This window comes from Barbatula barbatula (genome assembly GCF_947034865.1).
Source record: "Barbatula barbatula genome assembly, chromosome: 20".
In the NCBI taxonomy this organism is placed as follows: domain Eukaryota; kingdom Metazoa; phylum Chordata; class Actinopteri; order Cypriniformes; family Nemacheilidae; genus Barbatula; species Barbatula barbatula.
The window spans coordinates 6,771,372-6,795,077 of NC_136783.1; the positions used below are offsets into that span (position 1 = coordinate 6,771,372).

The 23,706-nt window shown below is 40.3% G+C and overlaps 4 protein-coding genes across 5 annotated transcripts in view; 2 read left to right on the plus strand and 2 right to left on the minus strand.

Moving 5' to 3' along the window:
* On the minus strand, nucleotides 1-14,824 carry pbrm1 (polybromo 1). 2 transcript variants are annotated; one of them, XM_079483632.1, is made up of 30 exons: nucleotides 14,713-14,824; nucleotides 13,158-13,304; nucleotides 12,981-13,078; nucleotides 12,692-12,839; nucleotides 12,325-12,474; nucleotides 12,127-12,237; nucleotides 11,767-11,835; nucleotides 11,584-11,682; nucleotides 11,411-11,496; nucleotides 10,521-10,612; nucleotides 10,203-10,419; nucleotides 9,869-10,010; nucleotides 9,479-9,573; nucleotides 9,016-9,295; nucleotides 8,583-8,688; nucleotides 7,625-8,264; nucleotides 7,301-7,512; nucleotides 6,959-7,144; nucleotides 5,840-5,997; nucleotides 5,502-5,756; nucleotides 5,272-5,417; nucleotides 5,022-5,179; nucleotides 3,466-3,649; nucleotides 3,180-3,381; nucleotides 2,712-2,913; nucleotides 2,454-2,603; nucleotides 1,894-2,019; nucleotides 1,531-1,580; nucleotides 719-926; nucleotides 3-598 (listed from the first exon to the last, which is right to left on the minus strand). In XM_079483632.1, exons 2-30 carry the CDS (start codon nucleotides 13,293-13,295, stop codon nucleotides 435-437), a joined length of 4,872 nt encoding a protein of 1,623 aa, XP_079339758.1. In that variant the 5' UTR covers nucleotides 13,296-13,304; nucleotides 14,713-14,824; the 3' UTR covers nucleotides 3-434. The 2 variants fall into 2 exon arrangements, with proteins under 2 accessions (XP_079339759.1, XP_079339758.1); XM_079483633.1 differs by lacking the exon at nucleotides 1,894-2,019 and having other exon boundaries at nucleotides 1-598; nucleotides 2,538-2,603.
* gnl3 (G protein nucleolar 3) lies at nucleotides 14,600-19,691 on the plus strand. The gene is made up of 15 exons (XM_079483636.1): nucleotides 14,600-14,919; nucleotides 15,057-15,115; nucleotides 15,437-15,577; nucleotides 15,678-15,788; nucleotides 15,868-15,948; nucleotides 16,040-16,175; nucleotides 16,261-16,364; nucleotides 17,372-17,510; nucleotides 17,666-17,753; nucleotides 17,911-18,088; nucleotides 18,265-18,407; nucleotides 18,491-18,627; nucleotides 18,794-18,945; nucleotides 19,257-19,323; nucleotides 19,408-19,691. Exons 1-15 carry the CDS (start codon nucleotides 14,907-14,909, stop codon nucleotides 19,515-19,517), a joined length of 1,659 nt encoding a protein of 552 aa, XP_079339762.1. The 5' UTR covers nucleotides 14,600-14,906; the 3' UTR covers nucleotides 19,518-19,691.
* On the minus strand, nucleotides 19,520-22,815 carry glt8d1 (glycosyltransferase 8 domain containing 1). The gene is made up of 10 exons (XM_079483637.1): nucleotides 22,606-22,815; nucleotides 22,400-22,436; nucleotides 22,221-22,319; nucleotides 21,936-22,146; nucleotides 21,433-21,541; nucleotides 21,248-21,332; nucleotides 20,993-21,105; nucleotides 20,718-20,884; nucleotides 20,457-20,569; nucleotides 19,520-20,369 (listed from the first exon to the last, which is right to left on the minus strand). Exons 2-10 carry the CDS (start codon nucleotides 22,413-22,415, stop codon nucleotides 20,188-20,190), a joined length of 1,095 nt encoding a protein of 364 aa, XP_079339763.1. The 5' UTR covers nucleotides 22,416-22,436; nucleotides 22,606-22,815; the 3' UTR covers nucleotides 19,520-20,187.
* spcs1 (signal peptidase complex subunit 1) overlaps nucleotides 22,000-23,706 on the plus strand; it is a 2,274-nt gene continuing 567 nt past the window's right edge. The window contains exons 1-3 of the mRNA XM_079483638.1: nucleotides 22,000-23,159; nucleotides 23,433-23,492; nucleotides 23,578-23,664. Coding sequence (XP_079339764.1) covers nucleotides 23,124-23,159; nucleotides 23,433-23,492; nucleotides 23,578-23,664 — 183 coding nt within the window. The 5' untranslated portion in view covers nucleotides 22,000-23,123. The remainder of the gene's footprint in view (nucleotides 23,160-23,432; nucleotides 23,493-23,577; nucleotides 23,665-23,706) is intronic.

Consider the following 23,706-nt stretch of genomic DNA (forward strand, 5'->3'; position numbering starts at 1 on the left):
CTAATTGTCAATGTTAGTTTATTGAAACATTAGGCAGATGGTGTCCATTCAAAAACGACTTTTAACTAGTACAACTCGAACAATATGGAAAATAGGCTTGTTTTATCCAGATACAAGACAAGACCCAAAAACGGCCATTACTACATTCTCACATCTCACATATAACAATTCACAAACATTAAGGTCAACACTTTAAAAGTTGATCATTTTATGAAAATGTTTAAATCCGTCTAAGAACATTTAATAGCCAACATACAAAGTAAGACAATTCAAAGTGCTGTCAAGAAAAATGAAATCGCATAAACACTAACAAAGCCAACGGACTGTACGTAGCATTACAAAACTCTAAACGCAACGCTATTTCATCACAACATTGAACTCGTAAGAGCGACTCATTTTCAGCCGTGAGAATGAGAGGGAATGCTTCAAATGTTCTAGATGTTGTATGTCTGTTGAATGTTTATCGTGTCACGAAGCATCAGGTCCCGTAGCCGCCACAGAGCGTCGGCCATAGTCTTGTGGGCTCCTTTACTCTTCAGCCAATGAGAGGGGAGACGGCTCTCCTGCTCTTTTGTGAGACGCACATCTTTCCTGCGAACTGGGGTGACATACGCATTTACTATTACGATACAAATACATTACAGTAAATGTAATGTCATATTGAACCTGCATCGGAAGACCACCAACACATAACAAGAAAATATCGTCCCACGCTCACCAGATAGTGTTTGGTCCCATTTGCTCACAGTAGTGGAGTCGGCATTCAGACCTTCGATATACTTCAGATATGCCTCTGAATGTAGGAGGCGCTGTGGTTTGGGAGGAGGGGCTACAAATATGGGGGTGGAGGGTTGCTGGAAAGCTGGCTGCCCAACCTGACCCGGGTATGGTGGAGGGGCCTGATGGCCTGAGTTCATCACACCCATCTACAGAAAGAAACAAACTCTAGTAGAACTTATGATGGTTTATATCGTGATAATTGCCGATGCTTTTATCGTGGTATTATTACAATTTTGTATCGCATCTTTATTGTTGTTCTTAATGATGTTAAATACCAACTTAACTTTACAAAAAAAAGATCCAGATGATTTAAGAAGCTACAGGAACATTGAAATTATTACAAAAATAAAATTAAACAGTGATATCACATACATTGTAGTTTCCACTGTCTACTTAACAACAGTTGTACCTGGTCCAACTTAAAGGAATATTTCCTCCTTCGAAATGAAAAGTCTGTCATCATTTACTCACTATTTCTTATAACAGCATTGGGATTTTTATTGTTGGTATCACATTTCTTGCATGTTTGTTGTTTGATGCCATCTTGAATTTTATGGAATAACAACACCATGTCAGTATATTCTTTTGGCCCATATTGTACAGCCAAAACATCAATTCAACATATACAAATACAAGGCTCCTACTATTGCCACAGCACTGCCATTTTTGCCAGGACACGATACTTCTAGCACTCTAATATAAGGAACAAATGCAAAACTCTTAAAGGTAAGATTCCTTGTATTTCTTTACCTGATTCCCGTAAGTGTTTCCTGCAGAACCCGGAGTCATTCCATTCATACCTGTGACAGAGGTACCACAACACTTTCATATCTCTGTGTTCTGTTCATGTTGATCTACTGAGATAACCAGATATTTTTGAGAAGAGTTTTTGTGTCCATACAATAGATATCAATGGGGACCAATTTAATATTTCTCAAAATATCAAATTTTTTCCATAATTGAAAGAGTTATTTTCTGCTCGGGGCAGACTGCGCTCAGGTGAGCCTCTGAGCCTATGGTACAGGTAGCCCCTCTTGTTAGGTTTTGAGAGGCAGACAGGAAGCAACTGCGAGCGGGGGCTGCGGATCACCTGGCTGTGAAGTGGTTTCTTACCCAGATATGGCATGCCAGGCCTACCCCACAGAGGGTAGAGCGGTAAGGCAGGCACCCTCATGGGATGAGGAGGCATGTCGGCCTTGTTAATCATGCCACCAACAGGCCTGTAGCTACCCATCATGCCTTTGAAGAAAGAGGAGGAAGGTGGCGACAAGACATGTACATGCATCAGTATATCATGCAGCGAACTAGAAGAATAAACACATGCACTACATGTAAAACGAATGCCATATTAAGACTATTTGCGCAGATTTGTCATTCATGTTAAAATAATGAAACCCAGCACACATACTGAACTGTATATCCCCCGTTTCAACTGTCAATATGGCTCTTATAAACAACTCACAATTCAGTGGAAACAGGGTCACAAAGTTTCAGTACATGCAACAGTGACTCAATATCTATTCAGATAACAGATTTCTGGAATCTAGAGATCAACACTACCAAAGTTATGAAGTAAACGACAGACACAAGAAGATGAAAAGTGATGATGAGCGTGCTAGCAGTTAGGCTTCTTATTCCAGCTCTGTGTGTCCACCACACCTGAGAGGGGTTACCTGCCATAGGCGTCATGCAGTGGCTAAGCATCCCCATAGGGGTCGGGGGAGGCACCACCCCCATGAGCGCCCCTACTGTGGTACCTGCTCTCGGGTTCTGCTGATGTGCCCGTTCTCGTTCCTGCTGCTCTGCTACTTTAGCTGCCCGCTCTGGATTGACAAAATAAACAAAAAGAACGACTCATGGAGAATCTGGAGACTTTGAATCAGTTTGCATGTGAATAACTGGCACATTTGTAAAATGTTGTATAACTTCACCTTCATACTCGGCTTTCTTCGTGGCCTCCAGGCTTCTCCACTCTGTGCCCACCAGTCGACTGAGCTCGCCGAAAGAGAAGTCAGGGTGCTGGGCCTTGATGACGGCTCTCATCTCGCTGCTGAAGAGGATGTAGCCGCTCATGTTTATCTTCCTCTTTGACCCTTCCTTCTTTGACAGCCCCTTTATTGACTTCGGCGTGGACTGTGAAAAAATGAGACTATGTTCATTCGGTCATCATTTATTCACGCTCAGGTTGATCAAAACCTGCATATGACCTTTTTTTCTGTGGAGCACAAAAGAAGATATTTTAAGAAATGTCTTGGTGGTTTTGTGTCCATATAATGGAAGTAAATAGGGGCCAATTTGTTTGGTTACCAGCATTCTTCAAAATATCTTCTTTTGTGTTCTGCAGAAGGTCATGCAAGTTTTTCGTGACACAGAAAATAATTTCACGACAGACTGAAGACCTGCGGTGGGGCATAATGCAGCATGTCCATGTCGCCGCTCAGTGAAGTCTGAAGCTGCGGCATGTGACCGTCAGAGCCGTCTCCATCATCATCGCCCAGGTCCTCCAGCTCTTCGTCCGTCATATCAGCAAACTTGGCCTCCAGTTCCTCGATCTTCTTATCCAACAGTGGAGAAGGCTCCTTCTGAGGAACTATGAGCTTTCTGAAAGACATGTGATGTTATCATTCTACAAAATGAAGTGCACGAAGCATTTGTTTTTCACAGATCTTAAATGAATCAACTGACCTAAAGTAGTAGATTTCATCTTCAACAACTTTGGCAGACAGAGAGAAACGCTTCAGCCCTTTGAACTTCTTCATCTGCTTCTCGCTCTCGATGTAGCGGCTCTCGCAAAGCAGCACGTCCTCCTCAGGCATTTCAGTCGGCCGGCATGACAGAAAGTCTTTAAAAGAAGACACCGTGCACTTCCCTGAGGAAACAAAAACACAGTTCAGAGAGGATGGGATTTAGCCGACTACCCTATCTATTTATGCTTGAGCCTCACCTGTCCTATAAATCCCTCAGTGATGTCAGAACCTTATATGTCACATTCAATCGCTCCAGACATGACCAGATGTCTGCTATATCGGAACACAGGTCACTCACAGTAAAATCTATATATTTTCGAGGTTAATTTAAGTCCAGTGTTTGAAATTTGGCGGCATCTAGCAGTGAGGTTGTGAATTGCTACCGACGGCACTTTCGCTTTTTTGCTGAAGGAGATAACGTATTTACGAAATGTTCGTCCATGGCTACTCCTGCGGTGTATGTAGATAGAATTAGCTCCTTCTAAGCCAGTGGTTCTCAACCTTTTCATGCCCCCCCTGTAAACTCAAATAAAGAATTGGTGTCCCCCATCCTGAACATTGAGCATAGATACGATATTGTGTAAAATATGATAGATATGGTTTATATATATCTACAGTAGAAGCAAAGCAAAAAATACCTGTATATGACAAACTCATCTCAAGAGATCAGATTATAAATGTAATAACCCCGCTGATAAAAACAAAAGAAACCATCACAGAAACTAATGGTTTCTATTAAAACCATTGTGAACCATTAGCTTTTTCCATTAAAACCATAACAAAATTAAAGTGTTTTGGGTATTATTCCAAAAGGATTAATCCGCCAGATCACGAGAACGGTCCTCAGTTTATAATACAGACATGGTGTGGTGTCGAAAATAGTGTTTTACATCTTGAATAACTGTTAACAGCTTTACACAGCCGTCCAAGTTCATAAATATATGCAAAGGCACTTTTTTACACGCCACTCCCTTCACGCGCACTCTGCACTCATCGAGAGAGAAAGAGATTTGCGCTTATTCTGAAATTACAGTCTGAAAGACAAACATACTTATATGATCTACCTGTTTCTTAAGATGATGTAGAGGTTATTGCAGCTGCTTAACTATATTAAGCTTTTGTGCGCAGCCTAAAATTACACTGCGCAGGACCTACAACAAGTCTGCGCGGCCGCTCTGTGCATTCGCGATCGAGTTCCAAAGGTTGGGGTTTCGGAGAACTGTCACACCCCCTGTTTGAGAACAACTGTCCTTAGGTAATAAAAGCATAACACTTTATTATGTAAGCTCTTGACTCACTCCTGAAGACATAATTATGAATAAAATATTGCATTACTGTCACTAGATCCTCAAAAAAGCCAACACAGGACCTTTAATATTACAGCCAATGCCGTTATCTTTTTGTATAATGTAAGTTTAGAAATTATATTGTTTGACTGGCTTTGACTGTTCCAATATGGTGGACGACACATGTATACATATAAATGAGTTTTACCTCCTATACAAGTCATAGGGCAGGATTCCTCCAGGTTGCTGAGGAAAACTTCTTTCTTATAGAACATCTTGGTGGGTTCATGCTCGGTCTCCTCGGGGTGAATAAAGATAGGCCCGAAAAAATAGGCAGCTCCATCTCGCACCCACAGCTTTTCAATTCTATTTCAACACAAACCAGCTGGTATATCAGAAGACACTTAATAAAGCAATTCAGAAACATAAATACATCAGATAAGAATACAGCAACTAGCCTGCCCACACGGTTGCGCACAAGCCCATGAGATCGGATGTAGACGCAATCTCCCACTTTTATCCACATGTCATTGTAGCAGAGCTGCTCATAATACTGACAACCTGGTTCTCCATTACTGATCTCCATGGTAACATCCTCTCTCTCCTATAGAAACAGTGTGATGTTCAGATCACCATTAACAAACATTTTAGGTTCATAAAGAGCTTTGAGGTAAAGAAATGTGTTTACTTTATCTATGATAGAAGGTGCAGCCTTGCCATCTTCCGGCACCTCGGGAGGCTTCTCGCTCTCCACTTTGGGGGCGAACATCGAGGCCACGCGGACCACGGGTAACGGCACTTCACGGGGAACAAACTTGACAGAGCTCAGGGGCATCGTCCACATCTTGATCTTTTTGAAAGACTTGGTCTTTGCAGAGTAGCGAGACTCGCAAACAAAAATGTCTTCGGGTCTGAAGTTGTCAGGCTGAAGTTTGAAATACTCCTGAAATGTCACAAAACAGGCATGTTTTAAAACACAATAGTAAAACACAAAAATATGTTGTTTATCATGCTGACGGATTTTACCTTTACAAACATGACCACACATTTGCCCAAAATTTTACTGACGGGAATTTTGTTGTAGTAGTCGCTTTTGAAAACTTCCTTTTCCAGAAATTTGCGTGTGGCCAGATGAAATGTTTCGTTGGGTCTGTAGAACCAGCAGCCATAAAGCCACTTCTCTCCTAAAACAACGCAAAGTAGTAACGTTACTTTAACAGTTGTTTGTTTGCTAAATAATAAAAACATCTTTGTGTTAAATTATTTTCTAAATCAATATTTAGTAATATTATTCTTTATTTCTAACATTTTTCTAAAGGTTTTGGTACAGAAATGGATAAAACAATACATTCATATACGCATCAGAAATGAAAGTGAAAAGCCAGCAATATAAAATTAGTAATGCACTAATAAATTTAATTCCCCTATAGTAAAATAACATGTTTTTCTTATTTATGTACAGTTTTGTTTCTAATTCTATTTTTTTCTACAAAAATTTGCTTTGCAACAATGCAAAATACATTTGAATTGAATAATAATAAACAACAAAATATAGCTGCAAGCAGCAATTACAGGGTCATACCCTTTAACAGCATAAGGGGGACAACATCAGATGTTTAAAAACATAAGGAAAGGCACTTACGACTCTATAAGATTGCTTATAACTTTTTGACCACCAGGTGGTGCTGTCACCAGATTTTTATGGAGCAGATGTACCAGTGATGATACATACCATGTTAAGTGTCAAACCACTAAAGGATCCCGAAGATACAGCCACATGACCCTTTGACCCTTCATTGACCTTTGTCAGCATTTTCTCTAGATGCTACACACAAAATTTCATACAACATTTTCTAGAACATACGGTTCAGAAGTTGTGATGTATTGAAAATGTATTCAAATTTTGGACTGATGGTGACACTAGAGGGTTTTCATGTCCATGGTAATATGACTGTCCTCTATCTGTGTGCAAAATTTCATAACTTTCCAATGTACGGTTATATGGGCTGCCATAGACGCAATCTTGAAGGATAAAGAATAACAATGGATACAATAGATAATAAACTAATAAACCTAATTTACATCAGAAAGTAAAGGGCTTGAGATATAAAATGCCTCCAACAGTGACAAACATGAATGTGGTACCTGCATCATCCTGCCAGAGGCGCTCTATGCAGACGATGTGTGGCTGCAGGTTAGGTTCTGTGGGCTCCACATACACATAATCTCCCACATGGTACATGTTATCTTTAAAGCTGCAGCCCTGACTGAAGTTACGCTGAAGGACTCCCTGCCATCCACCACCAGCTGAATCCTCGCTCTTCTCAGCCTCTGCAGATCAATACAACATTACTATCGCCTGGTCGCTCTAAGAATGTACACACAGTAACAACCAACCAGCGTTAAGATGGAGGCTTTGTTATGTTCCTGTAGTTCACTTGGGAATACAGAGGGAACACAAAACTGATCAAATGTAAATGAAGGCACCTTTCTTCTCCTCCTCTCTCTTGAGTTTATCCTCTTCATACTCTTTAGGCAGCTTCTCTTTCTTCTCCTTCTCCACATCACTGTGCAGGTGTTTAGTGGTGTAGCTGAGGGTGGGCGACAGGAGAATCTCTCCGTTCTTGCACAGCTCATCTCTGATCCGGATGAAAAACTGCTGGAGCTCCACAGAATCCTCAAAGATCTCTGAATCCGTCCTACCAGGCAAAACAAACAGATATGAACGCATGATGTTATGTAAAACCAAATCTTTCAACCTTTTCAGATCTACGGGTAAAGTGTATACTTATCATAAAAACAAAGCATCACCTATGCAGACGTCTGGCTTTCTCCAAGACTTCAAACATGTGATCCTGGAACATGTCCAGTCGTCTATAACGTCCTTTATCCACGTTTGCTCTGATGATCTCAAAGTTCAACGGCGGCTTCTCTGGCATATTGGGATCGGCGGCGGGAATCTCCGCCAGCGAGTCGCTATAGCAACGCCCCTCATCGTCCTGGTGACCGAGCACAGACACGAAAAGATTGCGTACCAGTTCCTGAATAAGTCTCGCTACATCCGGAACATGGGCGTCTTCACCGCCATCCAGGTCTCTCCTGGTTTCCAAAAGCACTTTGTGAAGCACCAATGCATCTTTATAGATGAGAGATTCTGGCTCGTTGTAAGTACACGCGTTGTTGAACATCAACACTAAGTCTTCCACAAGCACGTCAACATCCTGGTACTTGTTGGCCAGCATGTGACCCTTAATCTTCTCCATGTCTATGGGTTTCTTGATGGCCACGTAGTAGTCGGGAAGCTCGGCACGGGATGGGAGACGGAGGAAGATGGTGCTAAGGCGACGTCCACGCTTGTCGGTGTAGTTCTTGACGGATTCGTAGAGTTCGTTGAGTTTCTGCTGCAAAGGCGTCAGGTACTTGGACTTTTTAGGAGAGACGCCGCTCTTCCCTGGAATGACATTGGAATAACATGAAACATGACTCAATAATAAAAAAAATTCAGATGTTAAAATGCTTTACCCCAAGTTTTGTACTGGCTGTCACATCGTAAGAATGAATGGTTTATGAATCTACAACAACTGGATAGTGCCAAATCAAGCTTAATTTGTGTAGTGTGAACTGGGCGTAATGTCACTTTGTGGTTCAGCCAATGGTATGAGTTGGTGGCAGGGCTATTTAAAATGTGTATGTATATGCAAAACCAGACTACAGACAAATTTAACGCAAACAGAGCAACATCTACATATAGGCTGCATGTGAAACGTACTAATTTTCATCTTGGGTGAAATGATGTCATCATCATCGGGCGGGGGTCCGAGTTCCCTGCGCTTTTCTCTCAAAATCTTCTCCAGAATGTTGGCGTCATTGTAAACCTAGAGTAAAACCAAGTTAATATTTAATGTCCTACTGTAATTATTTTGAGGCAAAGAAGTTACAGCCTGCTAACCGAATGTTGGCAACCGAATAATTGCGGTACCCATTCACTTCTATTGGATAGACAAAACCAACGTAAGTCAATGGGTACCGCTGTTGTTTGGTTCCCAACATTTTTCAAATCTTCTTTGTTCTGCTGAAGAAAAGACTCAAGTTTGAAATGACATGAGAGTCAATAAATATTCATACCAAGTTACACTATATCATCTAATGTAGATGCCTTGTAATAAATCTATAAATGCTCTCACTGACGGTTCAGATCTCACCTGTGATCCCTCTTCATTATAGTGCCGTGCGTTACGGAACATCAGCTTCATGTTCTCCATCATGGAGTCCTCGCTGGGGTACCTGTCAGAGCGGATGTTTTGGTCTATGGTCCTCAAGTCCATTGGCTCCAGTATGATCTTGTAGTAATCTGGGTAGTCTTTCTTTGATGGCTTGACCATGAAGAGATCACAGAGCCTTCGCCCTGTCCCCATCTCTCGAGCCTCCGCCACGGCAGCATATAGAGCCTTCATTCGGTTCTTCTTTGTGTTCTTCTTATGGCTGTGGCCAATGTAAAACAACGTAAGACCTTAGAGATAATACGGTGATCCTAATGCAACAGCAACTATCACAAATGATCAAAGAGCAGCACAGGAGAAGAGCCATGAAGCTTACCACAATACTGTAGATGTATGTCTGATGAATAATATCTGATTATTATAATAAACTCTTATTATTCTGTACCTTTTGCGTTTGGTTGTGCCCCCATCAGAAAGACTGGATGAGAGCATGCTGTCCCCATCTTCATCATATCTCCTCATGAGTTCTCTTCTCTTCATCTGACAAGACACACATGCACACACAGGAATCTCTATCTTCCACGTAATATTGCAATCAATACTATGAACGACGAATGATATTTCTATGGTATCGTGATAACAGTATTGCTACGAATGGTTTGATCGATCCTACTATAGACAATAAATTAATTTCACAAGTGGTTTTGTTTGGTGAACTATTTCTTCAACATTGGATTGCACAACGCTGTGTGAAGAATCTTTAAAACATCTTATGTTGCGCTTTACAAATAAACGTGTTTTTCAGTATTACATTCATTGTTTACATCTGTATCACCTGCAATATTTGCTGCAGCTTTAGCACACGCTTGTAGATCTGAGAGTTGGGCACGTTGTAGCGCTTCGCGTTCTCAAACATCGTGTTGATATCTGCTTCCATCTGTTCCACACTTTCAAACTCATTATTCCTCATCTTACTCCTGAAAAGCAGATGAAATTCTTTAGAAATGCATGCATCCCAAAACAAAACAATTTGAAAGGTTAATGCATAAGGCATCTGTGAAATTATAATGGGATCTAATGCGTTTCTAATGTCTTTTGTCCTGTCGCGTTGCGCCTGTCGCGCCCGGTGTAGACACGGTGTTAGTCTGCAATAGCTGCTGTTGCGATACCTTATCTGTTGGAGTGAGATCGGATTGGTGATTTGCTGAAAGTAGTCGGGGTAGTCTTTCCTGGAGGGCAGCTGAAAGAAGGGTTCGGCTAAGAGCTGCCCTTGACTATTCCGGCTGCCCCGTACTGCCTCATAAAGCTGGAAGATGGGATTGCTCATGTCCATGCTGGAGTGGATGCTCTCGGCTTCAGACTCGCCCTCATCGTAATGAACCAAGCCTTCAGGAGACATCGATACAGTAAACCCTGATATACAGCGTACAAGGCTTTTCGTTCTTTAATGCCAGTTCTGATATACAAAATCACATAGCATGAGATACCAGTTAGTGTGGCGTCTTCTTCACTCTCTGAACCGTACTGTAGAGCTGTAGTGATAGAAGAGAGACGATCTCCCTGTGCAAACCTCCTATTCCTGTGAACAAACACCAACACGCATAAAAATCATATTTTAAATGCATAATGTCAATGAATCAACACAGAATATATGACAGCAGAACAAAATCATGAATGTTTTTTAAAGGGGTCATATTGGATGGCTAAAACTAACATTATTATGTGACATTATATGACTCCTTTAAGGTCCACTGAAATTTTGTGGCATCTAGTGGTCAGGTGCTTTCGAAGCACTACGGTGGCTGACACAGAACTAAGATGTCACGTTTTTGCTTCTTTGCAGGAGATAACAGATTTAGGAAACACGTTTGTGCATTTAGGGCTACTACATGGTGAATTCGATGTAAAGGCTGAAGTATAGTTCCCTTCTACGCATACAGCATACAGTGAGCGTGACGCAAATTTCATCATCACAATAGTATGCGCGTACTGTACACGCACTGCTGGAATTTTGTTACCTCCGGTACAAAGTATGCGCAGGTCGTGCATGCACATTCCATTTCTTGCAGAATTAGTTTAACCACCGGTTGGCAATCGTGTCCTGAGCCCTGCAGGCCCGGAGAGGTATTGCAATGTCATAATGCGCATGCGTCAAAACCAGTGTGTATGCGTACGAGTGGAATGCATTATAATTTGCAAGGCTGTGCGTTCAGATGTACGTGTACCCTCACATGCACGTAAAAAAGATGTATGCCACAGGCTTAAGCGGTGTATGTAGATAGAAATAGCTCATAGTTAAACATAAGGCTTCGTTATGTAAGGTCTTTATATACCTATGAAGACATACAGTATATTAAACAGTGATGAAGAAACACACCTGATTCTGATGCTGGTTTTAACCGGTTCAGAATGTTCAAGTTCCATCTTCCTCTGTGCAAAGATCTTTTTGATAGTGCTTGCATCCTAAAAAAATGATTTTACATTTGAACTCACCACTCTTAACTTTCAACATGATTAATCAATAAATGACAAATCTCAAAAATACATTACTTTAAATACTTGGGATCCGGGTTCATTGTAGCATTTGGCATTTTTGGCTAACAGGTCAATGTGCTTTGCCATATGGTTTACGCTTTTGTAGTATCCCATCTATAGAAAGCAGACACAAACTTTAGTGTAAATTGTCAATAAACAGCAGTATTGGACAGGCGAATGTGAAGTGAGTAAAATGACCTGTATTCTCTGTGCAATGGTCTTCAGGTCTATTGGTTCCTTAATAATAGCATAATAATCTGGATATTGCTGATAACAAAGAAAAACACAAATAATTATTACGTACACACAAACAGTCCGGTCAATGAAGCTCAGTACCAGCAGGTCATGACTGAAGTGCCCTTGAGCAAGGCACCTTACTCATTACTGATTGCTCTGCAGTAATGTGCCACTGTAAAAAAATACTTGTAAGTCGCTTCGGATAAAAGCGTCAGCCAAATGAAAAATGTAAATATCTTGAACGCATTGTTCGGCACTTTAGATAATAGAATTGGCCCTATATTCACAAATCGAACACAATAAATAAATCGGTGAGCGTACCACTTTAGAGGGAAGTCTCTGGAAAAGCTCACTGATGACACGTCCATGTTCTGTGTATGTCAGCAGAGCATCCAGGAGCTGCGTGAGAACTTCCTTAAGGCTTGAGACGGACTGTAAAAACACACAAACCACGCTTCACACATGACCAAAGCGTGTCTTCTGAATTTATTTTGTGAGGTTTGAGGTCTGTGGTCTGACCTCCTCCTCGGTGCACCCTGCAGGGTTTTCGTGTGCATCTTCACCATCGTCATCGTCTTCATCATAGTCCCCCCGCTGCACAAACTCATTTTTGGTACGGATGTACAGATCCCACAGTTTACACGCCGCCTTGAACTCCGGAGCGTCCGGCTGCACGGGAAAACGCATTTAAGAAAAAAACAAACTAGTTGATTTTTGGTGTAAGCAAATTAATGTCAGATCTAAAACAGCCATATAAGAAATACAGACATCGCATATTTTTATTATGAGACACAATATATAAAGGAAATACAAAATAATGAGACATTTTAGAATCACATTTGGGAATACTGTACTAGTGAAACGTGTGTTTGCTTTAAAAACATACTTTGTAATACGTCTTGGCATTGTTGAAAAGGAGCTGAAAGTCGGCTGTGAGCTGCTCAACATCATCATACTCCTCCATCTTCAGCTTCTGCTGGATCTTCATCATGTCAATAGGTTGAGACACCACTTCATAATAATCCGGCTGATTCCTGCATGGAAGTCGGTGTGTTTGTGTTTAACAACATGACGTTAAAACAGATCAAACACTTTGTGAATCTATTGTTCACATATCTTTATAAAACGTAACAGCAATTGCTCTAAACACAAAAATCATGTTTTATTATACTAACCTTCTTTTTGGTGCTCGAATGAAAAGTTCACACAGCATTCTACCCTGATCGTCCTTATAGTCTCTGATAGTGTTGTACAGCTCATGACACACAGCAATCTGTTAGAAACACCCATTGACTATTTGAAAGAAACCTGTCAAATGCATAAATGTATTTATAGTGTCACTGTGAACTCACAGGGTCAACGGTGGGAATGTTTGTGATTCTTCTCCTCTTTCGGCTGGTTGAAGGTATCGACGGGGTCTGACTGTCCTCAAAATCTCCTCCACTCACACTGCTGGATGGAGACGTGGCTCTCCGTCGCTTCGAGCCCATCTCAAAGGCCTTTACAACACAGTCAAAAAGATTGGATTACTGACACAAAGAGTAAATATTCAGTAAAAAAAATATTAAATGTATTTAAAATGTATTTCTTCCCACCAGCTATTTTAGTAATGCAGAGAGGCCATTATTTTTAAGTAGGAATTTCTCTGGATTTGCACATTCTTGGGAACATTCGGGATAATGTAAGTACACAACTGCATGAGATATATAACACCGTGCAAGTGATCTTTGGATATTTCACTACAAAATTCTTCCATACTGTGGTTTTAATAAAATTTTGAGACCGTTCCAAAATAATTTGACTATTTATAGGTATGTGCTCAGGCAAAATTATCTCTTTTGTTTCATTCTGTGGACATCTGACAACATTTCCCTAAAATTCCCAATACAAATATCGTTTTATATTTTGCATTTATTTGCAAGAAAATGAAAACTGGACAGACTCGTCAAAAGCAACAAAAAACAATGTTTTCCGACCATGAGTTTTGCAAAGAAAACTTTTTTACTTTAATATAAGTAATGTAAATGTTTACATGTGTTATACAGAATGTAATATTTTGATGGAATAAACCCGATTCATGTGTCTTGACATGCTGTTAGTCGTTCACACTGCTGTTGGATGACTTTATTAAGATTTCATTTGTCCACAATAGTAGTGTCGTGAAAATCTTTACGAAATATTGTGATGTATCCCTAATATCTAGCAACTCACTGTGATATTAACTGTCACATTTACATTTAGTCATTTAGCAAAAGCGACTTACAAAGAGTTCGGGGAGCAATAAGCGATATGTCATACAAAGAGCAATAGTACAATAGATGCTAATACAAAGTTACTGATGGTACCTATTTGTACAGTTATTAATAAAAAGAAAGCACTGAGTGATTATTACCCAATAGATTATCAGAAGATTACTGGAAATCTGTAATCTAACAAAGCAGTAATACCATCTAAATTAACAGCTGAAGGGGTTTGTGACAACTGATATGCCATTGATGGGGAAGATGATCGATGTACAGAAACGAAGTGATAATCAATATAGACAGATGATGTCATTACAAACCCTTCTCACGTTTATAACGCAGTGATTCCAACACATGAGTGATGTCTGATACGAAAGAATGCATGAATGTTTAATCAGATGCGTCTGATATCATCTCATATATTGAGTCAGTCAGACAGTACTGACATTGGTGCACGTGCAGGGTTGCTTTTGGAGATGCTGATGATTGTGATGGGACAGTAACGTCAAGCATGATGACGCATGCATCAGCACACACGGATAAAAACAAAGACACACACACACACACACACTTATGCACGTACAGGGCCATGCGACGCTCTGCATGATGATGTGCGAGCTTTATTAGCAACACGAAAAGAGCGCGCGTGAACTGCGGGCCTTACCGTCAGAGTCTGATCTGAGAGCTGTCTGAGTCTGAGGACCGAGACGCATTCAACACTGAGGCTGACTGACTGAATTATTAAGAATGGGAAAAAATTAACCGTTTGCGGCGCTGAAAGCGGAAGCGGAAGTGAGGAAGAGGCCCACGTGCTGCGCGCTGTGCGACTGGGGCAAGAGGAGCGCGTGTTGGGCAGACATGAAGAGACCGAGTGAGTATAAGATCGTTTAATAACAGAAGCGTGTGTGTGATTTTATTATAATGCCCCGATAAACTAGTATAAACGGATATAGTGCCGTTAACGTGTGTAAATAAATGTTTATGAGCGTCACGTGTCTTGTTTTGTAGAGTTGAAGAAGGCGAGCAAACGCATCTCGTGCGCCAAACGCTTTAAAATACAGAAGAGGGTAAGAGATTATATTTACTATAAGTGTTATAAATACATCCAACACACGTTGTGTATGAAATGACAGCACCGGAGGAATGTTATTGGATTTAATGGTGAAAATGGGAATTGTGTTGGTTTTAATGTAAACTATAATGGTTTTTACTGGTAACTTAACATGGTGGGATGCTGTCACATGAGAACACCATTACATCCTACCAGGCAAAGGCCACAAAAACGCACCATTTAAAGACATTTTGTTATGGTGTTAATGCTAAACAGCTGAAAGCTATTGGGATATTGTTGTGTATGGGCAGTGTGTTAAGTTATTTTTCATTTGAAGGTTCGGGATCACAACCGTAAACTAAAGAAAGAGGCGAAGAAGAAAGGCATAAGTCGAAGGCCCAAAAAGGATGTTGGAGTACCAAACAGCGCTCCCTTTAAAGAGGAGGTGCTTCGAGAGGCCGAGCACAGAAAACAGGAGGTACGATCCTTAGAAATGGACGGTCACTTTGGATTTACATCTGCCAAATGCCATAAGCGAGATGTCTAATAGTAATAATGCAATGCTTTTGTTTTTAAAGCTTGAGGCACTTAAACAGCAAAACAAGGTAACAAAACAGCAAGACAAAGCGGCAAAGAGGAAAAAGGACAAGGAGGCAGCCAGCGAACCTGCAGCCAAGAAGGCTAAAAAGGTGAGAAAGGGGCCAATGTGTTAGTATTAATTGAACTCTCATGTTTGTTTCGTCTCTCACTTTATTGTTCATGTTGTAGGGAGAAAAAGTTAAAGAAGCAAAAGCAGCTGTAGCTAAACAGAAAAGCGCCAAATCATTCAGATGCGGCGAGTTGAACAAGGCAAGTCTATATATTTTAATGTTTATTGTGAAACATGTTTGTTTACTGTGATCTTGAGGCTGATCTTACATAACGTGAAATCCCCGTGCAGGTAATCGAAGCTTCTGATGTGATACTGGAGGTTCTGGATGCCAGGGACCCTCTGGGTTGCCGTTGCCCTCAGCTGGAGGAAACCGTCTTGAAACACGATGGAAAGAAAATACTCTTGTTCATAATGAACAAAATAGGTAAAGCCTCGGTGTTGCCTTTCACCTTCAGTTATCTGATCATAAATGTGGAAGCTAGTTATGAAAACACATTTCTGTTTCGCAGATCTTGTTCCTAAAGAGAATCTGGAGAAGTGGCTCAGTAGTCTTGAAGCCGAATGTCCAACTTTTGTCTTTAAAGCGTCAACACAACTGCAGGACAGAACTGTGGTATGTTCATTTGGTGTGACCTTTAAGATTTTGGTTGGCATGATGAAACTGCTTTTGCAGACCATTTCACTTGAAACTTCAGACATCTTGCCAAGTGAAACAGAGTCCATTAAAGCCAATCGTCGATCTTTAAAGATTCTCTCGGGAGGGGCTCGATACAGACAAGTTTGTTGCCATACACTTAAATAGTTACTATTACAAAGTCATGGAAATGACATTTCATGTGGCGTTTTCAAGGAGTCGACTGTGAATCACGCGAACGAGGCTGTCGTTCTCAGTTCTGGTTCAGATTTGTGTAATGCTCGCCCATGTTCCATTTGCAACAGACCGCGGTAGACCAATCACAGCAGACTAGACCATTTGACCAATCAGATCAGAGTAGGCTGACAGAAAGGAGGAGATTAGACTGTTGAATCGCCGAACGAATCATTTGCGAGTGAGCTAAGAAGTAACGTAACAACAACTGCCTATTATTAGAAACGAAAGTGTTTTTACACCGTGTACATAAACTTGTTGTTGGACACTCCAAAAACCAAAGTAGGACCATACATATCGCAAAATATTTAATCTTTTAAAATAAAACCGCTTCAAAGGGTTCTTTGATGCCATAGAAGAACCTTTTTTTGTATAAATGGTTCCATAAAGAACCTTCAACACCCAAAGAATCTTTCTGTTTCACCAAAGGTTATTTGTGGCGTAAAAGCTTCCCCAGATAATGAAAGGGTAAGAAAGAGATGGTCCATTAAATAACTGTTGACTAAATGGTTCTTTGTGGAAAACCAAAAATGGTTTTTCTATGGCATCGCTTTGAAGAACCCTTTAAGCACCTTTTTTTTAAGAGTGTAGCTAGAACAGCCTGTGATTTTGGTGCAATTTTAACTTTAGAAACAACATTTATGGTATAATTGATAATATTTTAAAGATGTCATTCCTTTCCAATTCTCAGTTCTATGCTTCAATTTCAAGATCAATGTTTTGATTGTATTATGTCATTTTCTGTTTTACAGCTACAGAAAAAACAGAGATTAAATGTTTTGGATCATAGTCGAGCAGCTACATGTTTTGGAGGCGATTCTCTTCTACAAACACTCAGTGACATTGCTAACACGAAAGACGACGAGAAAATGCTCAAAGTCGGTGTTGTTGGTAAGATTTGATTCAACCTGAATGGACTAGTGATCTTGTGTGTCTTAAATTATGAGTCTCGTATCTAATCATTGCTGAGAAAATAATCCAAATCCGACTCTGTTCGCTATGATCTTGTGCATTTCTTGACAAAACATATTTTTCTGTCTCCCCAGGGTTTCCTAATGTAGGAAAGAGCAGTGTCATCAACAGTTTAAAGGACATCAGAGCATGTCACGCTGGTGTACAGAGGGGTTTGACCAGGTATAGCTTTTCTGAAGCATGATGAAATGTTTCGATCTGACCACAATTTGATGTGTTCAGTCCAACACTGAGCTTCAGACCCCACAATGCATTTCAACCTCATGTACTATGAAGGCACCGAGACACCACCCCTAAATTCCAGTTTTCTTCTGCACAGATGTATGCAAGAGGTGCATATTACTAAGAAAGTGAAGATGATTGACAGCCCGGGGATAGTTGCGGCTCCTGGTAACCCGGGAGATGTGATGGCTTTGAGGAGTCTGGAAGTGGAGGAAAATGAGAAGAGTGCGCTGGAGGCAGTCAACACTTTACTCAAACAGTGCGATCCGCAGCATGTGAGGATACATTTTTTAATTCATGTCACATTTAAAAATAAATCATATGTGAACCAGACACATTTCCATACAATCTTCAAAAGATCATCTTTCATGATCTACGAACGAAAGAAACTGCATAGACAACTTGAATTTAAATTTAACTTTTCTTTCAAACCTTTTTGTCTCTCTTTCAGGTAATGCTACAGTATAATGTCCCAAACTACAGAAACTCATTGGAGTTCCTTACCACATTTGCCCAAAAGCGAGGATTTCTGCAGAAAGGTGGCATACCGAACACAGAGCTGGCAGCAACCACGTTCCTCAATGACTGGACAGGGTTTGTGTCATGTAATATTCATCATAACATATAAGCTGTGATGTTGAAATATCATTCCTGATGTGTGTGTGATGTCCTTACAGGGCTAAACTGAGTTACCACTGCAGAGTTCCAGAGCGACAGGATCTCCCCTCTTACCTCTCTGATGGTATAGTCAATGACTTGCGGTCAGGTCTGGATATGACCAAAGTGAAGAAGGGCAATGAGGATGTTATCAAACGTACGTCTCTAATACGATCTTCTCAAGATCCTCTCACGCTACACGACTCAAGCTTGTTGCCCTCATGTTGAAAATTTAATGTCAATATCATCCTTAAATACCTGATTTGCATGGTCCCTGCTCTTGTGTTGTTTATTTTTTTAAAACAAAATGTATATGTTCCTAGGTGTGCGGTTCCCCAATTTAGCCAGCAGTATCAGTTTTAACTCAAAGGGCCCGACCATTGGTGTGCTGAATGTTGGTACTACAGAGACGAGGAAGAAGACTTCGGTAACGACAGAAGTGGAAGACATTGACACGATCAGCAACTCAGAGAAGGTATTTTATATTTATTATCTCTGGAGAGATTTCTGTTATCGAAGACCATGAGAATGGAGGGGGTCTGCTATGTTAATGTACTATGTCAAGTCTTTGTAAAACGTCTCTGATACCATTCACAAACTATCAAAGACATTGACAGTTATCCAGTTACAACGGAAGAAACATTACTCCAATATGATTTTTTGTAGTAATCAACAGTATGATGTCCATACATGTCAGTGTGTTTTCAACCTAGAACATTTCTGTTATGTTTTATAATGTAGTGTGAGAAATGCTGGGATATTGATTGACACACTTTGTTTTTTTAGCCTGAGGCTGAAACCCCAGTTGCAACTTCCGTGACACAGATCCAGGAATCGACAAAGAAGAGAAAAGGTCTGTTGTTTTGTGAACTCCTATGCTTTCTCATTCCTAACCATCTTCTATTGTAAATCTTATCTTTTTTCACCTCTTCTGTAGGCACACCAGCTAAAAAAAGAGTGAAGTTTGTGCCCATCAACACTGACTTAACGTCAATGCAACAGAGCAACACTGATGATGCATATGATTTCTGTACAGATTTCGTGTAAAATGGCACCTCTGTGTGACAGATAAGTCAACTAAGATTCAGCAGCATCACTTTGTTGGACTGTTTATTGTGGGATGTGTATTTCTGTAATATCCCACCTAGATGTTTTTTCAATGTAATTAAATGTTGAAGATTTGTTTGACAAATAAAGAGTTCATACTGTACCATTGCATATAAAACTTACATTCAATTTTATTAAAGTTTCTGATTGAACATATTCTATCATATAAAATTTGGCACAGTTTCTCCTGAGCATCTAGAGGACAACACTGAGGATACACTACAGAGCTGATAATTATAAAGAGATGCATGCACTCGTAGAAATGTAAACAAACCTAAACATGTAACAAAAGTAGTTTCTCTTGATCAAGATGTATGAAGGTTTAGATCAAATTGAATGTGAAACTTTCAATCATGACAAAATGTGAATGTGACAGACAAAACTATTAGTGTGTGTTGTTGCAAGATGAGAAATGCTGAGGTAGTGCATTACTGTTGAATGTTGGACCCAGTCATGTGGGAATTATTAGCTTTGATCATGACTCCAAACACTTAAAAAGGGCACCATGGTTTGCATCAAGACATGTCCATCAAATACAAATCTCAGTCTCCAAAACCGTTGGGTAAGCTGGCATGGCAAGAGTTTTTAATGACCGTCGAATCTGAGTTCATTAATCCTCCGTGTGTCTCCGGATTGGATGGAATTTACCTGTTGGATCCGGAATGTACCACCTGTCCCAGATGTCAGAGAAAGTCGAGGTCCTGCCCCACGGTTTATAATGTCCATTCCAATGGAGAAGTTTGGCCGCTTTTACAAACTGAAGAGAGTACCGTTTCCCTGCTCCGGTTGCCCCTTCAAAACGATAGATTCAAATGATCGGATTAAAAACATTCACAGCCATTGCTCCTGTGAAGACCAGAGCATCGATAACTTGTTTACCAAGGTGTCGGACGTGCCACATGGGATCGATGCTGGAGTGATGCTTGTAGAAGACAATAAGCAAAGGCGGGGTTGATATGCTGTCTGCAAGAGTCTTGCTGTAAAGGTCTTCCCTAGAGGACAGAAAGCAACCACAGGGCCATTAACAGCCATGAGGAATAAAGAGGATTTTAACTGATATTAGCAACTGCAACAAAATCTATTCATGAGATTTTGCGGCTAGTAAGTCTAAGTATTAAAACTAGTAATCACAAAACTAACTTGACATTGCGCTCCATCCAGAACTCCAGCTGACTGGTGATATTTTGCTGTTTCCACTCGGTTAAATTGGCCAAAATGACTCCAGGATTGAAGGAGCAGGTGCTCGTTCTCATTCCAAGCTTCTTGATCGCCTCTTTTTTGAAGTCTAGAAAGCCAATATAGCTGTTCTGTAGAAGGTAAAGTATAGGCAAGACATGCATGTTATTGTGTATATGTTAAGATGTGCTATTCTTGTTAACTTGACTGAAGTTAAACCAGATGTAGAATAAACGCACCTGATTTCCAGCTCCTCGGATGAGGGTCTTGGATGACGTAGAATCACAATCTTCAGAGAAAGCTGCGGCGTATCCCGGCTTCAGACTGGTGTCAAAGAGCTCCTGAATATCCCCTGAGCATAGACAAAAAGTACATATTATACACCCAAATTTGCAAACAAAACCCACGGATGATTTATTTTCCAATAATTTGACACATTTGCTTTGGTTTATGTTTTTTATATGTTGAAGTAATCACAAATCTCTGCACTTTACCTTGTACAATTACATCATCATCCAGGTATATTGCCCTCTCCGCATCAGGCAAGAACATTGGCATGTAGAATTTGGCAAAGTTCAACTAAAAACACATCATCGCAAACACAAAAACATGATCACAATAAAGCATTCACAAACTAAGGCAGTGTTAATGCAATATGCACAGAAAAATGCATCATTACCGGTTTCACCGCATCCCCCTTCTGAGGGTCATAAGAAACCTTTCCCGCAAGGATCTTTGGATCGAACACGATAATTGTATGTTTTATATCAGTCTTACTCAACCACGTTCTGAAACAGGAAACAGATTTGATGATTATTCATAACAAATCAAGAAATGATCATAAGTATTCAGTACATTGGGTAAGTTACTTCAAAAGAGGAATGGATGACTCATTTTATTGGCAACATCGCATTCACTGTAAATTCACTTACATTAACTTGAATGACAAATGTACTTTTACCAAACATTTAACATTACACCTCAATAGATATTTTCATATGAATTTCAACAAAACGAACAAGATCTACAATGAATTTCTAACTTAGATTACAAAATGAATATCGTTTTATACAGCATTGCGGAAAGCATATAAAGTATGCAACACAAATGAATCATAAGCAACTGTAAAAACTTTTAAGACAAATTAATTTAGCTAATTTGAGCCATTCATGTGTAAGCTACCTAAGATGAACAACAGACTCATTTAGGGTCACAATGTTGAAAAGCACATTGGCTTTGGTGTTTTGGTAGATGCTGTTCATGGCGGTGACAGCAGCACCCAGTCTGTCCTCCGGAGCGGTGATGACCACCGGGATCTCCTCTCCTGACCTCCTGGTCTCCTGATTGGATAGAAAATCTGTCTCAAACGGAAGCAGCATTCCTGCCACTGTATCTGTAAACAAACGCAGAAATAACGGATCGTAACTAAACCCTTTTAAAAGCGTATTCACACGAACAGGCTTGTACCTGGATTCTCCTGTTTCAGGAAATCGTTCAGATTTAGCAGATTGCGATGCACAACGATTATAAAAGCGACCGCGAGCAGCACGAGTATGACCACGTTCACTAGAGTAGATGAGACAAGTGCAATATTAGTTTTGTGTTTTTAATATCGCTCTTATTTATTAAATTATGTGTATGTTCACCTCTCCGTAAGGTCATGGCACTTGGTCAGTCACAGTCCTAGACAGGAACAAGAAAACAACACGAGCAGCGTTTGTAAAGTGCAGGAAAAATATCAAATGTGTATTTAACTTACATGCACAAATCAATTTTGTTGTTCAAACAACTTCTAAAGGGAAAACGCATATAAGATACATAGAGAACAAAGATGTTAAACGACAATGCGTACAATTCCAGGTTTGTAAACCTTATCCGTTATAACGTTTTGATTCCCGTTAGCTCCTCTTCCAGAACGCCAACTCAACACCAAGTCCTGATACCTTCAGTGTGTGAGACAGGACAGCGAGCTTTCACTGATCTATACACTATATGCATAGAGCACAGCAGCTTGACGCACGCGTGCCGCGTCTATTCAATTGAGCTGCAGATCTAGCCATCAGACGTCTGTTAACACGCCCATGACCATAAATGGCACGAAGATGGCGTTTAGATTACTGCCTGATATAAAATAATATCTTTTCTATTTTTGTTCAATTGAAATTCTGTTCAAAAATATATCGCGTTAAAACACATTAAAGAAAATTCCAGGAGAATTTGCGTTTTATATAGTTAGCTGATCTGCGCATTTCAAGCCTTTTGAAGCGTATTGTGAAGGGTCCTGAGGAACTCTACGTACACATTTCAAACAGGAAATCACCGGTCTCCATTGAAAAGAAGCATCTAGCGGATTTACTGTACGACTTCACAATGCTTTCTATGTTTAATTCCATCCCGACTCATATGGTAAGATTTACGATTCGGATAAATGGCTCAAATCTGCATGAATGTGATTATACTGCGAGTTTAATAGTTTTGGGGGGTGCATATGTTAGCAGCTAACGCATTAGCAATACACCTGCACAAATACACATCGGTTTGTTTCCCCCCGTGTTGGAGTCGTAGCTATACGACTTAGTGCTTTTGCATCAAATATGTTCTCGACAGATGGTTACATTACAGAAGTCGATGCCTTTTTTTAGTGAGCGAATTTATGAAAGTGTATCTGCTTATTTGTAGGACTACAAAGGGCAGAAACTTGCAGAGCAAATTTTCCAAGGAGTAATTCTGGTGTCAGCGGTAAGTAATGACAGCAACACCTTCACCATCACAGCCATCAAAACATTAGGAGTCTCCTGACATGCCCCCTCTGTTCACCCTGCAGGTCATCGGCTTCATCTATGGCTTATTCATTCAGCAGTTTGGCTGGACCGTCTACATAATGTTAGCCGGATTTGCATTATCCTGTGTGGTATGTCTGCTTGATGCAATTTAGCAACATTGATATTTCTCT